The 18,909-nt window shown below is 52.8% G+C and overlaps 1 protein-coding gene across 2 annotated transcripts in view; it reads right to left on the bottom strand.

Annotated features, from left to right (window-relative positions):
• Positions 1-18,909, bottom strand: part of LOC119958485 — a 705,387-nt gene that overhangs the window by 330,239 nt on the left and 356,239 nt on the right. For both annotated transcript variants that reach the window (XM_038787045.1, XM_038787049.1), the window contains one exon: positions 14,240-14,398. In XM_038787045.1, the coding sequence (XP_038642973.1) occupies positions 14,240-14,398 (159 nt within the window). The remainder of the gene's footprint in view (positions 1-14,239; positions 14,399-18,909) is intronic.

The raw sequence follows: 18,909 nt of genomic DNA, 5'->3' as shown, positions 1-18,909 counted from the left end.
CACCACCGTCCCTTAAGAAGAAAGAACAATACAGCATAGGAACAGGCCCTTCGGCCCTCTAAGCCTGTACCGGTCATGATACCAATCTTGGCCAAAACCCTCAACACTTCCTAGTGCCATATTCCTCTAAACCCATCCTAGCCATGTACTTGTCAAGATTCCTTTTGAACACCATTAATGTGTCTGCTTCCACAACCTCCCCTGGCAGCGCGTTCCAGGCACTCACTACCCTCTGTGTAAACAAAACGCCTAATATACAAATGACATAGTCTTACTGTCAGAAGAGGCGGCAGTTTTGTCCAAGTTATGGATACATTTTTGATACCTCACCTTCGCTAGTGTAGTGTAGTGTAGAAACCCGGCCTTGGGTTTCGGTGGCCGGTGAGCCCTGTCTATTTCTGGTGGGTTAGGGAAGGTCACCTTTCCCACCAGGTTACCCAGCATTTGGGCCACGTGGTTCGTGAGGTTTCTGCCTTCTGTTCCTTCTGGTAGGCCCACGATTTACAGGTTGTGCCTCCTTGACCAATTTTCCTGGTCCTTGACCTTCACACTCATGTTACCCTGCCGCGCAACCAGTCTCTCCACCTCCGTTTCCAGTGCCACAATCCGGTCACTTTGGGAGTTGCGGCTCTATCAAGGTCTTTGATGGTGGCTTCCTGGGGCTCCAGTTTCTTTTCGGCCCTGCTCAGAGAATCTGTATTTCTGAGGAATTGAACAAACGAGTGTGATACAAAATGGGATAATTAGTTAGGATAATGTAGAGGATACCCAGGTATAGGAGCCGGAGAGTAGGGTAATGAGTTTATCAGGGAATTCACAAAGGAACTGAGCAAAGCATGGCCATGAAGGGGGAAGGGGCAGTTGCTAGGATGAGAATGCTGAGTGAAAGGGGCCCCCCCAAGGGCTGAAGAATGTGAAGAGAGCCCAGGGCTGAGGAATGTGAAATGAGCCAATCGGGATATATGGCCAGGTCAAGAAGTGTATAGGGATAGTCTATGGAAATTTTGCATTCATTACTGTTGCCTTATTTGGTCGTATGTATGTGAAATTTGATGCAACTTGAATGTATCTGTACAGAAATGTTTTGTCCCTTTGTTCACTCTCGCTGTTGAAGATTCAGGAGACTGTGGTTGTGTCCTGCTCTCCCAGTAGAGTGAGTCACCCCAGCTAGCTGGTTAAAATAAACAATAATTGATACCTGCAAATCCGTCTCAAATTTTATTGAGACCAGACTGACAACAAAAGAATCAAGATTGTCATTTGCACCAGAGTTTCAGCAACTGCGGCCAGCATTCTCAGATCCCGCGCCGGTTCGGAGAATCGGCGGGGAGCACATAGAATCACGGCAGGCTGCTCCGACGCGGGCCGCCGATTCTCCGGCAACCGTAGAATCGGCGGCAATCACGCCCACGGGGTCGACGCCCTGACGGTCGGGGCCATTGAAAGCGCCACCCCCCCCCCCGGCGATTCTCCGCGCCTCGACGGGCCGAATGCCCACTGAGTTCGGCCGAGTCCCACTGGCGTGGGTTACATATGGTCCTACCTGGCGGGACCTCGGAGTTCTGGCAGGGGCCACCTGGTGGGGGGGGGGGAGAAAAACGGGGGTCATCCGACTCCAGAAGGCTCTTCCACGGTGGCCAGGCCCATGATCGGGGCCTACCGATCGGCGGGTGGGTCAATTTTGTGCGGGGCCTATATTCCTCTGCGCCGGGCCCCTGTAGGGCTCCGCCATATTGCCCAGAGGCCAGCGCGGAGACGGCAACCCATGCGCATGTGAGGACCCGCACCGGCCGTGGCGTGCGGACACCACTCCGGCGCCATACTCGCACCCTAGGAAAGGGTGAATGCCTGGGCCTGGAGGCCGGAGTCGCTCACGCCACATTTGATGGCAGTGTCTGAACTTGGCCGTGGGATTGTAGAATCCCGGCCCACAGCTTTCATTGCGGCCTGTGTGTCCGTTTTTATTTCTTGACAATGCTCTTTCAGTGCTTCTGAGAGGGATGCCATTGTCCAGTTCGCTCCTGGTGAGGGAGGGTTTTGTACTTGGTTGTTCCGCCCTTTTTGCTCTGGTAAGACTTGCACTCCGCTGCGTTGTACACTGGTCCGCTTGCCCGATTGACTCCGCTCCAGATCCCTTCCACATCTGGTCCTCATGCGGCCCCTTTCCTGGCCTTTTCTGTCGTTATATTTCTCTTTCTCTCATCTCCTGGGTTCTTCACGTTTGGGGAACAGATCAGTGGGAGTTTTGGCGAGTTTTATTTTTAATAAACAGGTGATCATTTCACGGTTCTGTGTGAGGAGAGTGAGAGAAAGAGGGGCCCCAGGGAGAGAGAAAAAAAGGGGAAAGGAAAGAGAACACCACAAAAAAAAGAGAAGAGAACCGAGAAAACAAAATCCCCACTAAAATAACTACGTGTCCAAAAATAACCAAAAGGAGAAAAAAAAACGGAGTTCTGCTTCGATCGGGCTGATAAGCCCGAAGTGCCGGCACTCTCGCGGAATGCCACCCACGATGCGGTCATCACTCACCACAACCCCAAAGAGAGAGAGAGCGAGAGAAGCCAAAAAAAGAAATAGAGAAAGAGACCCACAAGGCAACAACAATCAAAGAGAGAGAAAAAAAAAAGACTAAGGGAAGAAAGACCCCATGAGAGAGAGAGAAAAAGGACCCACGAGAGGAAACAACAGAGGGGAAAAAAACTCCCAAAAGACGGGGTTTTCCTTCGATCAGCCCGAACTGCCAGCACCTGTGCGGGAGCCAGCCACCATGCTGTTACTCCAAGCCCTCCTCCACTCGAAAAGCCGGCCCACTGTGCCTCTGGCACTGTGTCTTCTCTGACAATTCTTTAGTTGCTCTGCCAATAGTCCTCTTTTTTTACAGTACTCTGGTTTTCACTCCGGAGTCGGGACTTAGTCTCCCGATGGGAGAATCTCGCCCTAAATATATGGGGCGCGATTCTCCACACTCACGACGGGTCGGAGAATAGCGTGCGTCGCAAATTTTTATGGCGACGCTGTTCCGACGCCCTCCCGCTATTCTCCGAACACCGCAAAATCTCGGAGTCGCCATTCCCGACAAACGCCTCCTTCACGCCCCCGACACGACCAGAATCACCACTAATAGCCCCCCCCCGCTATTCACCGGCCCGGATGGGCCGAAGTCCCGACGTCATCGCGCCCTGTTTGCACGGCGTGAAACACACCTGCTTTTTAAGTTCGTCAACCAGTCGTGCTGGCTGACGACAGCTTGGAGGAGGTGAGCGCACCGCTCAGCGCACCGCTCAGCGCACCGCTCGAGTCTGGCCACAACGGAGAAGGCATCCCTGAGAACGGGAGGGGGGGTCCAGAGCGGGGGCAGTGGGGGAGACGGGGGGGGCAGTGGGGGAGACGGGGGGGCAGTGGGGGAGACGGGGGGGGGCAGTGGGGGAGATGGGGGGGGCAGTGGGGGAGACGGGGGGCAGTGGGGGAGACGGGGGGGCAGTGGGGGAGACGGGGGGGCAGTGGGGGAGATGGGGGGGCAGTGGGGGAGACGGGGGGGGCAGTGGGGGAGACGGAGGGGGGGGAGTGGGGGAGACGGGGGGAGTGGGGGAGACGGGGGGAGTGGCGGGAGTGGGGGAGATGGAGGGGGGAGTGGGGGAGACGGAGGGGGGGAGTGGGGGAGACGGGGGGGAGTGGGGGAGACGGGGGGGAGTGGGGGAGATGTGGGGGAGTGGGGGAGACGGGGTGGGGGAGTGGAGGAGACGGGGGGGAGTGGGGGAGATGGGGGGGAGTGGGGGAGACGGAGGGGGGGAGTGGGGGAGACGGGGGGGGGAGTGGGATTGGGTGGGGGGGTTAGGTAGAGAGTGAGCGAGTGAGCCGTCCAACCCCGTAACAAAATGTCTGCCACCATGCCATGGCGTGCCGGTCACGAGTACACGGCCGCTGGTTGCCCTGTGGCTTACAGACACAGGTCACTGACGCACCCGTGAGGAGGACATAGTTTACTGGCCGTTGGATGCAGAAAGTGACCAGGGGTTAGGCTGCCCGCATGTCAGCAGCGCGACCAGGCCACCGGGACACACAGGTATCCTGTGGCAGGCGGCTGCCGAGGTGTCGAGTAACCTCCGTCTAACATGTCCCTTTTCTCTGCCCCCCACCACCCTTCTGTAGGTTAGCACAATGTATGTGAACAGAACGCCTATGTTCTGCGCAGTGGTTGGGGCCGCTGTACTGCATTTGGCGATGCAGCAGCATCCACAGCCACAACCCGCAGTGGATACAGGGCCAGCGGGGAGTCCCAACCTCCCCGAATCTGTGGAGCAGGACGCCCAGAGGACGGCGACAGAGCAAGAGAGAGAAATGGCCCGCGAACGCCCTGTGGCCTCTCAGCGCGCCGATGACATAGAGGAGGCGTCAACCCAAGACGACCTCGAGCTTGCGGCACAGCTATCTCCCACACCATCCACCATCCCAGAGACACTCACCCCGGTTGGGCTATTTAGTGATGAGGCTCCTGGGTCACAGTCTGGGTCGCACATCACAGCTGAGCAGGTACAGCAGGTGGAGGTCGGAGCAGCCGAGGGCCCAGACTGGCGGAGGCCAGGCCAGGCCCAGCATGCAGCTGTATCCCAGACGTTTTCCGAGTTCCTGGACTTTCTCAACCCACCCGCACAGCCGATGCATCAAGAAACCCAGGGAAACAATGACGGGATGAGGGCTGTCTTCCAGACTCTGCAGACGCTGTTAGAGGAGTCGAACCGCTTTCCCGAGCAGGGAGTGGTGCCGCTCATGGCAGCAACCCAGGCCGACACCGCACGGGTGGCATCCGCAGTGGAGGCAATGGGTCAGGTTATGCAAGGCGTTGGGCTTAATGTGCATGCGTCATCCTCGGCCCTGGACAGGGTTGCCCTCTCACAGGCAGCAATGCGCCAGAGCCAACACGACATTGCCGGCGCGCTGCGGGCCTTGGCCGAGTCTCAGCAGGTCATGGCCCAGTCGCAGCACGCCATGGCACAGTCACAGCAGCCGATGGCACAGTCCCAGAAGTCGATGGCACAGCCCCAGCAGTCAGTCGCCGAGAGCATCAACCGCCTGACACATGTGCTGGATGGTGTCGTGTACTGACAGGTTGAGATTCCCTGGCGGGAATGTCTAACTCCCTGGACTCCGTGTCTGCAAACCTTCGGATCCTGGTGGATACCGTTGCAGGCCTCCAGGACTGGCAGCGCCAGGTGTCGGTGGTGCGACGGGGCACCTCCCCGCTCGCACCTCTGTCCCAAAGTGAGGCCCGGGGGCCACCGGGCTCCCCGAGGGAGGAGGAGGTTTCGGGGCCCATCCTATTAACTCCATCACGGGACTTCCCGGAATTCTCGGCCTCCCCCCGTCCCATCCCTGGTGCATCAGGTGGGCAGCAGGCAGAGCAGGGTGGCACAACGTCACCCGAGACGCCCACAGAGCAGCCTGGCCTATCAAGGCTGGGTCGCCCCAGGAAACGCTTGCCGAAGGAGAAACAAGTCGAAGGGGGCGATTCGCAGCAGTCCTCCTCCACTCCTGCTGTATCATCTGGGGAATCATTTAGATGTAGTGGTAGGGCCCGTAAGGCAACAAAGAGAGACACTGAGTAAGTTGGCACGGGTGAAGGGCACAGTTTAGTTGTAGGGGCTAGGGCACCTGTAAATGTTTGTTCACATTAAACGCACTGTTCCACCTTACTTGTATTACCGTGTGATTGTCCCACAGCCACAGGAATCGTGATGGTGACCGAGTGTCGCTGGGGTTGACGAGCGATGAAACTTCAGTGCCGGGTGTGCAGTCCCTTCCCCCCCCACCCCCTCCCACAGCTAGCCCACGTGGGCACCTGATGGAGTGTCCGTGACGATCTCAGTGGCCACCAAGGTGGATGGTTCAGCTATTGCCATGGGTCAGACTCTCTCTAACGATTCTGAGCTCACAGCTCTTCGCAGAGCGGCCTGTCATCATTCCACATGGCACTGATCACACCCGCTGACACAGCCATCAATGTTGTACCATACCGTCTGGACCCAGTGGTAAGGGTGATGTCGAAGTGGAGCAGTGTACACTGAGAGGGGGTGGAGGGTGGGGGGGGGGGGTTTGTGGTGGTGGCAGTTATGTGTTGACCCTCTGCACGACTAGCGATGCAGGTGGTGGTTTGGTGTTCAGCGGGGACGTCGCATACGACGCGTGAACCGTGCTGCCACCAAGGCATCGCGTGCCCGCCGTCCTCGCCGGGTCCGTCGTGCCGCCTCCTGGACATCACCAGCACCTGGGTCCTGTCAGCGTGCTGCGCCCGCCACTCCGCCAGCCTCCTCCTCCTCCTCCTCCTCCTCCCTCTCCTCCTCCTCCTCCTCTGTGCTGGCACCACTGCCACTTGCTTCTCCCTCCGCCTCCTGCAGCAGGTCATTTCCCCTCTGCATCGCGATGTTGTGCAGCGCACAGCAGACCACAACAATGCAAACGACCCTGTCGGGCTGGTACTGCAGGGCCCCTCCGGAGCGGTCCAGGCACCTGAATTGCATCTTCAGGAGGCCAAGGCAGCGCTCCACCACACCCCTGGTTGCTGCATGGGCCTCGTTGTATCGGGTTTCCGCATTGGTCTGAGGCCTCCGTATAGGCGTCATCAGACAAGACTTCAGCGGATAACCCCTGTCGCCTAGCAACCAGCCCCTCAGCCGGGGGGACGGGGGGGGGACGTCCCTCAAACATCGCAGGGATGAATGACTGCGCCAGTATGTAGGAGTCATGCACACTCCCTGGGAACCTTGCACAGACATTCATGATCCTCATGTGGGGGTCGCATACCACCTGGATATTCATGGAGTATGTCCCCCTCCTGTTTGTGAACACGTCCCTGTCCCCTGCAGGCGGGCGCATGGGGACGTGAACACAATCGATTGCCCCCTGCACCATTGGTATCCCAGCCACGCTGGCAAATCCACGAGCTCGTGAGTCTTGAGTTGCTCGATCCTCGGAAAGGTGATTAGCGATCGGCGATGGCATAGAGGGCGTCGGTCACATCCCGGATACACCTGTGCACCGATGACTGGGAGATCCCGGAGAGGTCCCCGCTTGGAGACTGGAAGGAGCCGGTCGCATAGAAGTTAAGAGCGACCGTCACCATGATGGCAACCGGGATCGCGTGTCCTCCCCCCGTTCCACGTGGGGCGAGGTGAGCCACGAGGTGACAGATATGTATCACCGTCCGCCTACTCAGCCGGAGTCTCCTCCTGCAGGTGATGTCCGTCATTGTTAGGAAAGAGTTCCGGACACGGTACACTCTGGACCTTGGTCGTCGCCTCTGGCGCCGTGGCTGCACCCTCACTCTCTCCTCCTCCTCCCCCTCCTCCCCCCCATGCTGCTCGACGACTGGCAACTCCTCGGCCCTTCCCTCTGCTGCTGCAGCTGGCCCTGCATCCACTGCGGGTTGTGGCTGTGGATGCTGCTGCATCTCCAAATGCAGTGCAGCGGCCCCAACCACTGCGCAGAACATAGCCGTTCTGTTCGCAGACATTGTGCTAACCTACAGAAGGGTGGTGGGGGGCAGAGAAACGGGACATGTTAGATGGAGGTTAGTCGACACCTCGGCAGCCGCCTGCCACAGTGTCCCGGTGGCCTGGTCGCGCTGCTGACACGCGGGCAGCCTAACCCCTGGTCACTTTCTGCATCCAACGGCCAGTAAACTATGTCCTCTTCACCGGTGTGTCAGTGGCCTGTGGCCGTAAGCCACAGGGGAACCAGCGGCCGTGTCCCCGTGTCCCCCACTCCCCCCTCAGTCTCCCCCACTTCCCCCCCTCCGTCTCCCCCACTCCCCCCTCTGTCTCCCCCACTCCCCGCTCAGTCTCGCCCACTCCCCCCTCCGTCTCCCCCACTCCCCGCTCAGTCTCGCCCACTCCCCCCCTCCATCTCCCCCATTCCCCCCTCAGTCTCCCCCATTCCCCCCCCGCTCCCCGCTCTGGACCCCCCTCCCGTTCTCGGGGATGCCTTCCCCATTGTGGCCAGACTCCAGCAGTGCGCTGAGCTGTGCGCTGAGCGGTGCGCTCACCTAACGAAGCTCCCGTCAGCCAGCACGACTAGTTGACGAACTTGAAAAGCAGGTGTGTTGGCCGGGTGAAAACAGTGCGTGATGACGTCGGGACTTCGGCCCATCCGGGCCGGAGAACAGCGGGGGGCCAATATGTAGCGATTCTGGTTGTGCCGGGGGCGCGTTCGAGGCCTTTGCCGGGAATCCCAACGTGTAGTTTGTGCAGGGTTAGGAGAATAGCGGGAGGGCGTCGGACCCGCGTCGCTGTGAAAATTTGCGCGGCCCGCTATTCTCCGAACCGGCGTGAGTGCGGAGAATCGCCCAATGGGCGCGTTTCTCCCCTCCCACGCCGGGTGGGAGAATCGCTGGGGTGCCGGGCGAGTCCCGCCACGCCGCTCCAGCACCCGCACGGGATTCTCCCACCTCCCCCCAAACCGGCGCGGCGAGGTTTACGGCTGGCCGCTCGGAGAATTGCCGCTCGCCGTTTGTAACGGGCGAGCGCCGATTCTCTGGCTAGGATGGGCCGAGCGGCCTGCCCAATACGACGGGTTCCTACCGGCACCGTCCACACCTGGTCGCTGCTGGCGGAAACAGCGCGCGAACGCTGGGGGGCGGCCTGTGGGGGGGGGAGGGGGATCCTGCACCGGGGGGGCGCTCAAAAGGGGTCTGGCCCACGATTGGTGCCCATCGATCGGCGGGCTGGCCTCTCTGAAGGAGGAACTCCTTTCCTCTGCCGCTCCGCAAGATCAATCCGAGATTTCTTGCGGGGCGCCCACGGGGAGGACGGCAACCGCGCATGCGTGGGTTGCCGCTGGCCAACCTTGGCATGCGTGGGTGATGTAAATTACGCGAATTTATACGGCGCCGCTTTCAACGCGGTGCCAAGACCCGGCGCGCATAATTGACACGGCGCAGCTCCTAGCCCCCCGGGGGGTGGGAGATTGGGGGCGAGGAGCGGCCTCCGACACCGGAGTGAAACTCGCTGGTTTTCACTCCGGCGTCGGGACTTAGTCTCCCGATGGGAGAATCTCGCCCTAAATATATGATCTATAAAATGAGGTCCGGACTGTAGTGGTCCTAGCAAAAGCAACCTGAATGCCAGTGAGCAGGTTATTTATTACAATTCCCCGATTCAGTCCCACTAATGAAAATGTTTACCAGCAATGGGACCAACCGCAGATTGGCTGTCCGCAGCCTATTTAAATAATTGAAGATACTATCAAGGACAATTTTCCCGGGCAACCTGCATTTTACCTGTGTGGGAGGGCCACAAGTTTTATGGAGGCTGTTTCCTTACAGCCATTGGAGTTCATGCTCCAGAGAGAAGACATAGACAATGTCGCCCCATCATCCTACCTTGCCCCTTAGCAATTTTATTTTTACATTTACCTCTCAGAACCTCTCGATCTCCAATCTTCCTCAACAACACCAACCCATTCCACTGAGGCTGCAAAGTTCCTCGAGCTGCCAGCGGCAGTAATTAGGAGGTTGCCTCCAGGAAAATAGCTAAGCTGGTTCTGTTGATGGCAAGTGCAGGCTCGGGGCTCTCATTTCAACCCAACATCAGGTTCTTGAAGCCTGTGGTAAAATCCTAAGTGTCACATGGTAGCACTGTCAACAATCCCTTCCTTCACTTTGCCGATGATTGGGTGGAAGCTGATAGGATGGTAACCAGCTGTGTTAAATCTATCCTGCTTTTTGTGGACAGGAAATACCGAAACAATGTTACACGTTGTCAGGTAAATGCTCGTGTTGTCTTTCTACTGGAACAATTTGTTTTGAGGCAGAACTAACAGCAACATAAGAGTACCTTCCTCACATAGGCTGCGGTGGTTCAAGAAGGCAGCTCAACATCACCCTCTCAAGGGCAACTAGGCATGAGTAATACATTCTGATCTTGAAAGTGTCTCTGAGAATGAATGATAAAATATTTGGAAAGGCATTTCTCTCTTTTTGATCATTTTCACTGTAACTGCCAGTCAAGCATACATCAAATCAAAAAAATCTAGGTCAGCGGTTTAACTTCTGAATAACTTTTTTCCCAATTTATTCATTCATGGGATATGGAGAATGCTGGCAAGGCAAGCATGTATTGCCCATCCCTAATTGCCCTTGAACTCAGTGGCTTGCTAGGCCACTTCAGAGGACAATTAAGAGTCATCCGCATTACAGTGATTCTGCAGTCATATGGAGGCCAGACCAGGTGAAGATGGCCGATTTCCTTTCCTTAAGAGCATTAGTGAACAGGTGGGCTTTCACAGCAATCAATAATAATTGCACATCACCACTACTGAGACTAGGGGTGGAATATTCTGTTTTTTCCCCAAAATGTAACTAGGGCAGGAAAAGCAGTCTATAGCCTGTTGGCTATGCTGCTGGATTTTCCCACCAAATTTTTAAATACTTAAAATCATTAGCATGGATCTTTGGATTGCTAAACCACTGTACCACCACCTCACTCAACTATGTGAATTAAAGCCATTTTTTTTCTTCAGTCGGGATTCTGTTTTGCTGTTTCAGGAATTTTATGTAACACGAGTGAACAGGAATTGCTGTGATGCATGAGAATTAGTTTGTGCTGGTTTCAATATGTGTCTGCCTGGAGTGAACTATTGTGCCAAAATGACAAGAGAAGTTGAGAGCTCTTTCCTCAAATAGAATCAAAGTAACTGAACCTCTTCCCATAATTTACTTCTTATGTGAGGTGTCCTAGCTGACTGATAATCAGTCAAAATAGTGGATATAGACTGCCAGTGGAACAAAATGCTGTTCTAAGCACAGAAAGCAATATATCTAGATTCTTGATGCAAATGTCACAGTATCACATCACTCCAACCATACGCCAGGAGACCAAACTGCAATTATCAGGACAGTGCAATAACAGTGTTGGTACCAATTTGTCATGTAACCAAAGAATTAATATGTTCAATTAGTTGGAATAGCAGTCCTATCTGTAGAATCAGTTAAATCCTTGCAGTTTCACTACTATTTGGACAGATTACCACAATAGGCTGACACTCTAAATGATGGCTCAGAATAAAATACAAAAAGGTAATAAAGTGTATAAAGTAATATGCATACATAGCAACCACACTGTTAGCAACTGCACTGAAGACTTGTGCAGTTAAATGGGGAGCAGTGAAGTCATGCAGTGTGACTAAAATTCACCTAGGCAGATTGTGACTTTATGGGATAATGTTAAATGGGCATGAGCAACTTCTTTCACATCTCCTCGTTGAAGCTAATGGAAATAAAAATTAGCAGAGATGTAAAATTGTCAATTTGTTTTCATTTGTTTTACACTATTGCACAAATTTACGACCTGCCCCACTATGTATTGTATCTTTGCTGCATCCCTTTTCTTGCCGGAAAACAAAGCAAAAGGGTGCAACGTTCAACAAGCATCAGGAATGGTGTCACATTGATGAAGGCCTGCTCGAGACCCCTGGGAGAAATCCATCTAGCCAGAAACAGACATGCAACCTCAACTGCAATACTATATGTATCATAATGTGGAGGTGGAGGTCGAGGAGCAGGAGTGCTCCGTCCAACTCCGACTAGAACCACTGCTAGCTTCTGGTGGCCCACATAAACCTTCTTCATTCTCGTGCCCTTGTCCTCTGGAATTTACCTGAAAGTTGTCAGCTGAATGTTTAGCCCACTATCCAAATTGGAGACGTACGAACTTGCAGACAAGTGTTCACATCCTAGTCACTTTAAATTACCTTGACCTTGTGAACTACCGTCTTGTCCAAGAGATATGTGAAGAACATGTAGGGAGGCAGTGGCTTAATGTTATTGTCACTAGACAAGAAATCTGAAGAACCTGGGTTCGAATCTCGTAATGACAGATGGTGAAATTTGAATCAAATAAAAATCTGGAATCAAAAGTCTAAAAGTGACCATAAAACTATTGCCGATCATCATTAAAACCCATTTGGTTCACTAGTGTCCTTTAGGGAAGGAAATCCTTACCTGGTCTGGTCTACGATATGACTCCAGATCCACAGCACTGCGGTTAGCTCTTAAATACTCTCAGGGATGGGCAATAAATGCTGGCCAGCCAATGATCCACACATCCCACGAACGAATAAAAAAATAATTTTGCCTTGTTATAACTGGTAAGGTCAATCAACTTCTTCTTGCACTGCAGCCATATTCTTGGATTTATGCTCCTTAATTATCTCCCTTAAATATTGCTGATTATTTAATTGTAACACCTGCCTCTTACATAAAGCACCTGCTTCCTTGTTGCTCCCTTGTTTCTCGGCAGGACAAAATCGGGGCGTTCTGCCCACAGTCAGTCTGCCAGCCACCCCATTACACGCTATCCACTCACCAGCAGGTGATGCCTCTCAAAATCTCTTGAAACCTCTTATCCCTGAACTAAATAGAAGAAATACACTTGAAGCATGCAAGTTTGCAACTGTACATGTGGCCATTGTGATTGGGATCACTGGGACAAAAGCTAGATCGACAACAGTTAGGAGAGCCCAAATTCATGAAATCTCTACAGTACATTAGGCCCATCGAGTCTGCACTGGCTCTCCAGAAGAGTACCCTACCCATGTCCACTCCCTCATCCACCCCACCATATCAAAACACATCCCTGGACATGAAGGGGCAATTTAGCATGGCCAATCCACCTTACCTGCACATCTTTGGACTGTGGAGGGAAACCCAAGCACCCGGAGGAAATCCCTGCTGGTGCGGGGAGAATGTGCAAAATCCACTCGGTCACCAAAGGCTGGAATTGAACCCAGGTTCCAGGATCTGTGAGGCAGCAGTGCTAAGCATTGTGTCATCATGCTGGCCCTAAGATCTCAGGTTTCAGAGGAAGTTAAAATGAAACAAAGCCTATTTGCATTTCTTCAACTTGTCCTGGGACTTTGGTTGGAGGGGGCTGGAGTTGTGGGGTAATTTGGAACAGCCACAACGTCCTCTTTTGCCTCACTCATGCTTGCAGCTGTAAGCCAGGAAACTCCTTTAAATTCACAGACAATAGTAAATGGAAGAGACCTAGTAGCCCTGAAAATCAGACCGAAAGCAGTGGCCCTGGTCATTGGTCTCATTTTTGATTGTTTTTTGCACTGTGAGCTTTTTTTATATACCTTGCGTCAGCCTTTGTAAATTTAGCAGGTGCGCATCAGGTATAGAGAGTAATCATGATAGCAAACAATCATGTCTAGGAACAACTCCAACTGGTGCACTACAATGGAGCCTTTTTAAAAATAAATTTAGAGTACCCAATTATTTTTTTCCAATTAAGTGCCAATTTAGCGTGGCCAATCGACCTAACCTGCACATCTTTGGGTTGTTGGGGTGAAACCCATGCAGACACGGGGAGAATGTGCAAACTTCGCACAGGGACCAGGATCGAACCCGGGACCTCAGCGTTGTAGACAGCAGTGCTAATCACTGCACCACCGTGCAGCCCCGGCAACAATGGAGCATTAATGCACAGGAATTTATTTGTACTCAAAACAGCTTGAACTCCCAATCTCACAGAACCACCATGTGAAGCTGTTGAACAAGTGGACATTTTCCTAAAGAGTAAATCAGAGAGAGGGTCACACTAGGCCACTCTTCCCAGTAAGTTCATCCTGGACTGACTTGTGTTCTAAGAATGCCAGCGGGAAGGAAGTCTGCCACCTCAGCCACACTCTTAACTGGTATCGCAACATGCGAAGACATCAAGCTCAACACCATCAAGGACAAAGTAGCTCACTTGATTGGTACCCCCTTCCATAAACATTCAATTCCTTCACCACCAGCAAACTGTGGTAGCAGTGTGTGCCATCTACAAGATGCATTGCAGGAACTCACAATAGCATCTTCCAAACCCACAACCACTACCATCCAAAAGAACAAGAACAGCAGATACCTGGGAACACCATCACCTGCAAGCTCCCCTCCAAGCCACCCACCACCCTAACTTGGAAATATATCGCTGTTCCTTTACTGGCTCTGGGTGAAATCCTAGAACTCCCTCTCGAACAGCACTGTGGGTGCACCTACACCTCAGGGACTGCAGTGGTTCAAGAAGGCAGATCACCACCACCTTCTCAAGGGAAACTGGGGATGGGCTTAGCCAGCGGCACCCATATCCCATAAATGAATAAAAAACACAGGAGAGGGTAGAGGGAGAGACCACCATAAGAAGGAACCAAAAATTGCTGTATATAAAGAAAACATTCTATCCTTAAAGTGATATGTTCTTACCACTTGCTTCCTGTATTTGACCAGCACTGGATGTTCAGTGAGCATTATACTGTCTGTGGTGACTTTTCCATAATCCCTTTCTTCCTGATAAAACTTCTTGTTGAGATGCCTCGCTAAACGTTCATCATGGGTTTCCCTCAGGTATTCGGTGTCCTCAAGCTGCATGAGACAAATAATTCAAAATTAACCCATGCACATTTTATTTTAGAATGCCTTTATTAGAGCAATAGTACTGTAATCCTAAAGTCTGTTACTGTTATATGTTTCAAGGTGTATCTGCTAGAAAAATGCTGAAAGTCGGGGAAACCAAAATGGAAGAATGCCAATGAATAGGTTAAACAGTGTCACTGAAATAAAAACAGAGAATGCTCGAAGCATAGAATCACAGAATTTACAGTGCAGATGGAGGCTATTTGGTCTATTGAGACTGCACTGGCCCTTGGAAAGAGTACCCTACCTAAGCCCACACCTCCACCCTATACCCATAATCCAGAAACTCTACCTAACCTTTTTGGACATGAAGGGCAATTTAGCATGGCCAATCCACTTACCCTGCACATCTTTAGACTGTGGGAGGAAACCGGAGCACCTGGAGGAAACCCACGCAGACATGGGGAGAATGTGCAGACTCTGCACAGACAGTGACACAAGCAGGAATCAAACCTGGGACCCTGGAACTGTGAAGCAACAGTGCTAACTACTGTACTACCGTGCCACCCTCATTCAGCACATCAGGCAGCATCTATGGAAAGAGAAATACAATTAACAGGAAGTACCTGAACCTTGAGGAGTGCATGAGTTCAGGTGCAGATAGCCTTAGATCCTGCAAAACTCTCCATTGGGAAGACGGCTCCAATAGCTGACTTCCACATTTAACTTGGTAAATTAGGATGGTTGTCTATTAAGACAGGTTGCCTCTTAACAGCAATCGCATGATTAGAACTATAATTCAATAAATACAATTGTAAAATTTACCTCACAACTGGGTATCTCCAGGGATTCCCAAAACTTGCCACTGTAAGTGAAACACTTGAGGAGATTGACTAAAACTCACATAAATTTTGCTGTGGTGGCGCGAGACAATACACTGGAGACTTCCAGTAACAGCACAGAGGGTTTATTAACAGTTGGTAAAAGGCAATTATATATCGGCACAGAGCAATGATGGTTTGGTCTTAACTCTCCAGCTCAGGGGTTCATACAGCCCGGACCCCCGCTCCCAGGGCCCCGCGCTTTCTCTCTATTGGTCGGTAGGATTAAATTGATCGCTTTCTGCAGCGGCTTTTAGCATTCTCATCTAAACTTGTGAAAAAACACAAAAATAAATTGATAGTTTTCTTCAGAAGTTCACTTTTACTCTGCAATTGCACCATTATTGTGTCATAAATAACACTGAAAATCATAATGATGATCTCCTTTTCCCTTTAAAGCGATTTCATTATGTCTACTTTCAACAACAAAAAACTCCCTGTGTCTTGTACGCTTCTCATCATCAAAGGGACCTGTATTCTTTGTTAATGCTAATGCCTCTGCTTCCACTGAGGTACAGTCATTTTGAACTTCGATGAGAAAACTTCTAAATATGGCCAACAACTGTGACACATTCAATAAAGTTCTTTCAACATTTTGCAGCAATTTGCTGACTGCATTAATTCTCTGAAATAAACGGTTCCACAAAAAAGTAAAAACTGCAATATTGTACTTTCAAACTTCTCTGCTACACATTTTGCTTCAGTCTTCATTTGTAGTTTCACTGATTTTGATGTAGCTATGTCTGATAAGCATTCCTTTGTTTCAACAAAGTTCAGTCTTAAAGCCAAAAACAGCATCTGCACGAGTGGATCACCTGGTGTCACAAATTATTTTGACCATCAATCACATCTTTGCAAGCAACAGGAAGGATAGTCTTATTAGGGCATTGATTTATGCAGAATTCAACCAAGACAGGCAGCAGGATTCTCCGTTGACGCTGGCACAGTATTCATGGAGTTCCACAATAGCAAAACTGGTGCCGCACCTGGGACAATTCAGCTACTGTTAAGGGGCTCGCACCGGCGCCACGTGGAACACAATTGATTCCAATGAGAAATGGTGCCAATTCGCCAGGTCCAAGATTGACACTCAGGAGGCTGACAAGCTGCAGCCACATATATACACTGCACTCCCCACACACACCATCCCAGCCAACAAGATGGCTGCAAGGAGAGCGGCCCCATGATTCATCAATGCCAAGCCAATCAACGTACCACTCCTGGACGCGGTGGAGGAGAGGCGGTTGACCCTGTACCCCGGCTCAGAAAGGAGGCTACCAAACGCCGCCGATTACTGTGCCTGGGCACTGGTGGCAGAGGTGGTGAGCGCCGTCAGCAACACTGTCCAGACCGGCCAGCAGTGCCAGAAAAAACTGCACAACCTCCTCTGGCCTGGGTGAGTAAGCACGAACCCCTGTACGCACACCCGTAACCCTTACCCCCCCCCCTCATAATCCAGAGCGTGGCCGAGCCCGCACCCTGTACCACATGCCGACACCCATACCGGCTGCCATGGCTGGATGCCCTGGGCACTGAGGCCATAAACTGCTCATCCCCTTGGCTCCATGCTTCGGACTGTCTAACACTGGCATTTTCTATTTGCGCCCCATGCCAAGAGAAGGCCGCCCTCAACCACCGAGAGCGGGAGAAAACTGGAGAGAGACCACCAGACACAGCCCCTGACCATGGCAGAGTAGAGGGCCCTGGACATGGTCGGCGGCCCGCAGGAAAGAAAGGTCACTGGGGTGGAGGTCGGCCACGGGTAAGGAAGTGAGACCCTGCTAAGTTGCGATTCCCCGTGACATGTGTGTCAACATCCCCCCCACACCACCTTCAAACCACCCTCACCACCACCCCACACCATTCTCACTCTCACCCCCACCCTCACTCCTGCCCTCACCCCCACACAACCCTCAACCCCACACCACCCTCACCCATACACACCCCCCCAGACCACCCACACCCCCACCAACCCCACTCCTCCTCAGCTCGTAGTCTAATCATGGGTCTTGTCTTGTGTCTTGCAGGACCTGCTGGTGATGTAGCGGGTCCATCCGTCCCCGCCCCCAGCCAGTGCCACAGCCAGAGCCTCTCTGTGAGCCGAGCACTGATGACGAGAGCAGCTCAGATGGCAGCCCTCGAATCAAGACTCAGGACACCCCAGAGCTCGAGTCCGACGTGGATGCAGAATTTCCCGCCACAGCTGTCTCCAACACCTTCCACCATCCCAGAGACACTCACCTCGGCTGGACACTTTAGTGAAGAGGTTCATGGGACACCACACAGCTGCTCTAGGACATCAGGTGGAGGTAGGAACTCCCAAGGGGGTGGATGGCCGGAGGGCGGACCGGCCACAAGAATGAGCTACCACCCAGTCTGGGCTTCTGGAATGGAGGATGGTGGCCCAATCAATCAGTCCCAGACGGAGATGGTCCACTCTCTGTGCTCCATAACCACAAGCTTGCAGACCCTGTTCGAGACCAGAGCAGACCTCCATGACTGGTCAGGCCAGGTGGCGCGGGAGCCTCAGGGGATAGCTCCTCTCACACCCCCCTCCCATGAGGTAGCCCAGAGGCTATCGGAACCCGAACCCCAGTAAGAGGGGGAGGTGATGGGGCAAGTGCCAGCGACTCCTGCCGGAAGTACCAGCAACTCCTCCTGCAGCTCCTGGACACCACCACCCCCCTCCCCCCTCCCCCCCTCCCTCCCCCCACTGTCCCTTGTGCATCTGGTAGGAAGCCAGGCAGAACAGGGCAGCACCATGCAACCTGGGACACAGGAGCAGCAGCCAGGCCCATCCAGGCCCGGTCGCCCCAGAAGGCTGCCGGCAGCGAGGACCAAGGTCACAGGGCAGGAATCACAGCAGGCCACCTCCACTCATGCTGGGGATCCACCAAGATGTAGTGTTGGGGTTCTTAAGGCCAGAAAAGTAGGCACCAGTTAAGTTGGCATGGCCAACAAGGACTCAAAACCCTCAAAGTCAGGAGTGTGGGTCAGTGACATGGCTGGATTTCTCCGGCTCGAGAAGATTAAGTTCGCCCTGAGCGGATCGATGCTGGTGTCTGCTTGTAGGTGGCAGCCATTTATCGACCTCTTTGGGAAAAATTAAGCTGTCAGCAGTGCGGGGGGTGAAAAAGGGGAGACATGAGGGATTGGGAAAGGTGGGGTAAGATTAGTGGGGGAAGATTGGGGAGTGGTTGATGTAAGTCATGTTGGCTGGGTTTTGTTGTTAACAAACAAAGAACAATACAGCACAGGAACAGTACCTTCGGCTCTGCAAGCATGCATCGATCACATGTTCTATCAAGACCAACTGCCTGTATCCTTCTACACCCTGTCTGTTCATGTGCATAACCTGATAAGTCTTAAATGTCGCTAACGAATTTGCCTCAACCACCACACTTGGCAGTGCATTCCAAGCCACCACCATCCCCTATGTAAAAAGATTTCCTCTGTACATCTCCATTGAACCTTTCCCCCTCACTTTGAACTGTTGCCCCCTTGTAAATTTCAATTCCGCCATGGGAAAAAGCCTCCAACTGTTCACCTATCTATACTCCAAATAGGTTTCCTCCCACAAATCCCAAAAGACATACTTGTTAGGTGAATTGGAAGTTCTGAATTCTCCATCTGTGTACC

Source organism: Scyliorhinus canicula, chromosome 2 (genome assembly GCF_902713615.1).
Source record: "Scyliorhinus canicula chromosome 2, sScyCan1.1, whole genome shotgun sequence".
Taxonomy (NCBI): domain Eukaryota; kingdom Metazoa; phylum Chordata; class Chondrichthyes; order Carcharhiniformes; family Scyliorhinidae; genus Scyliorhinus; species Scyliorhinus canicula.
The sequence above is the reverse complement of the archived record's forward strand: the minus strand, read 5'-3'. Positions and strand labels throughout refer to the sequence as shown.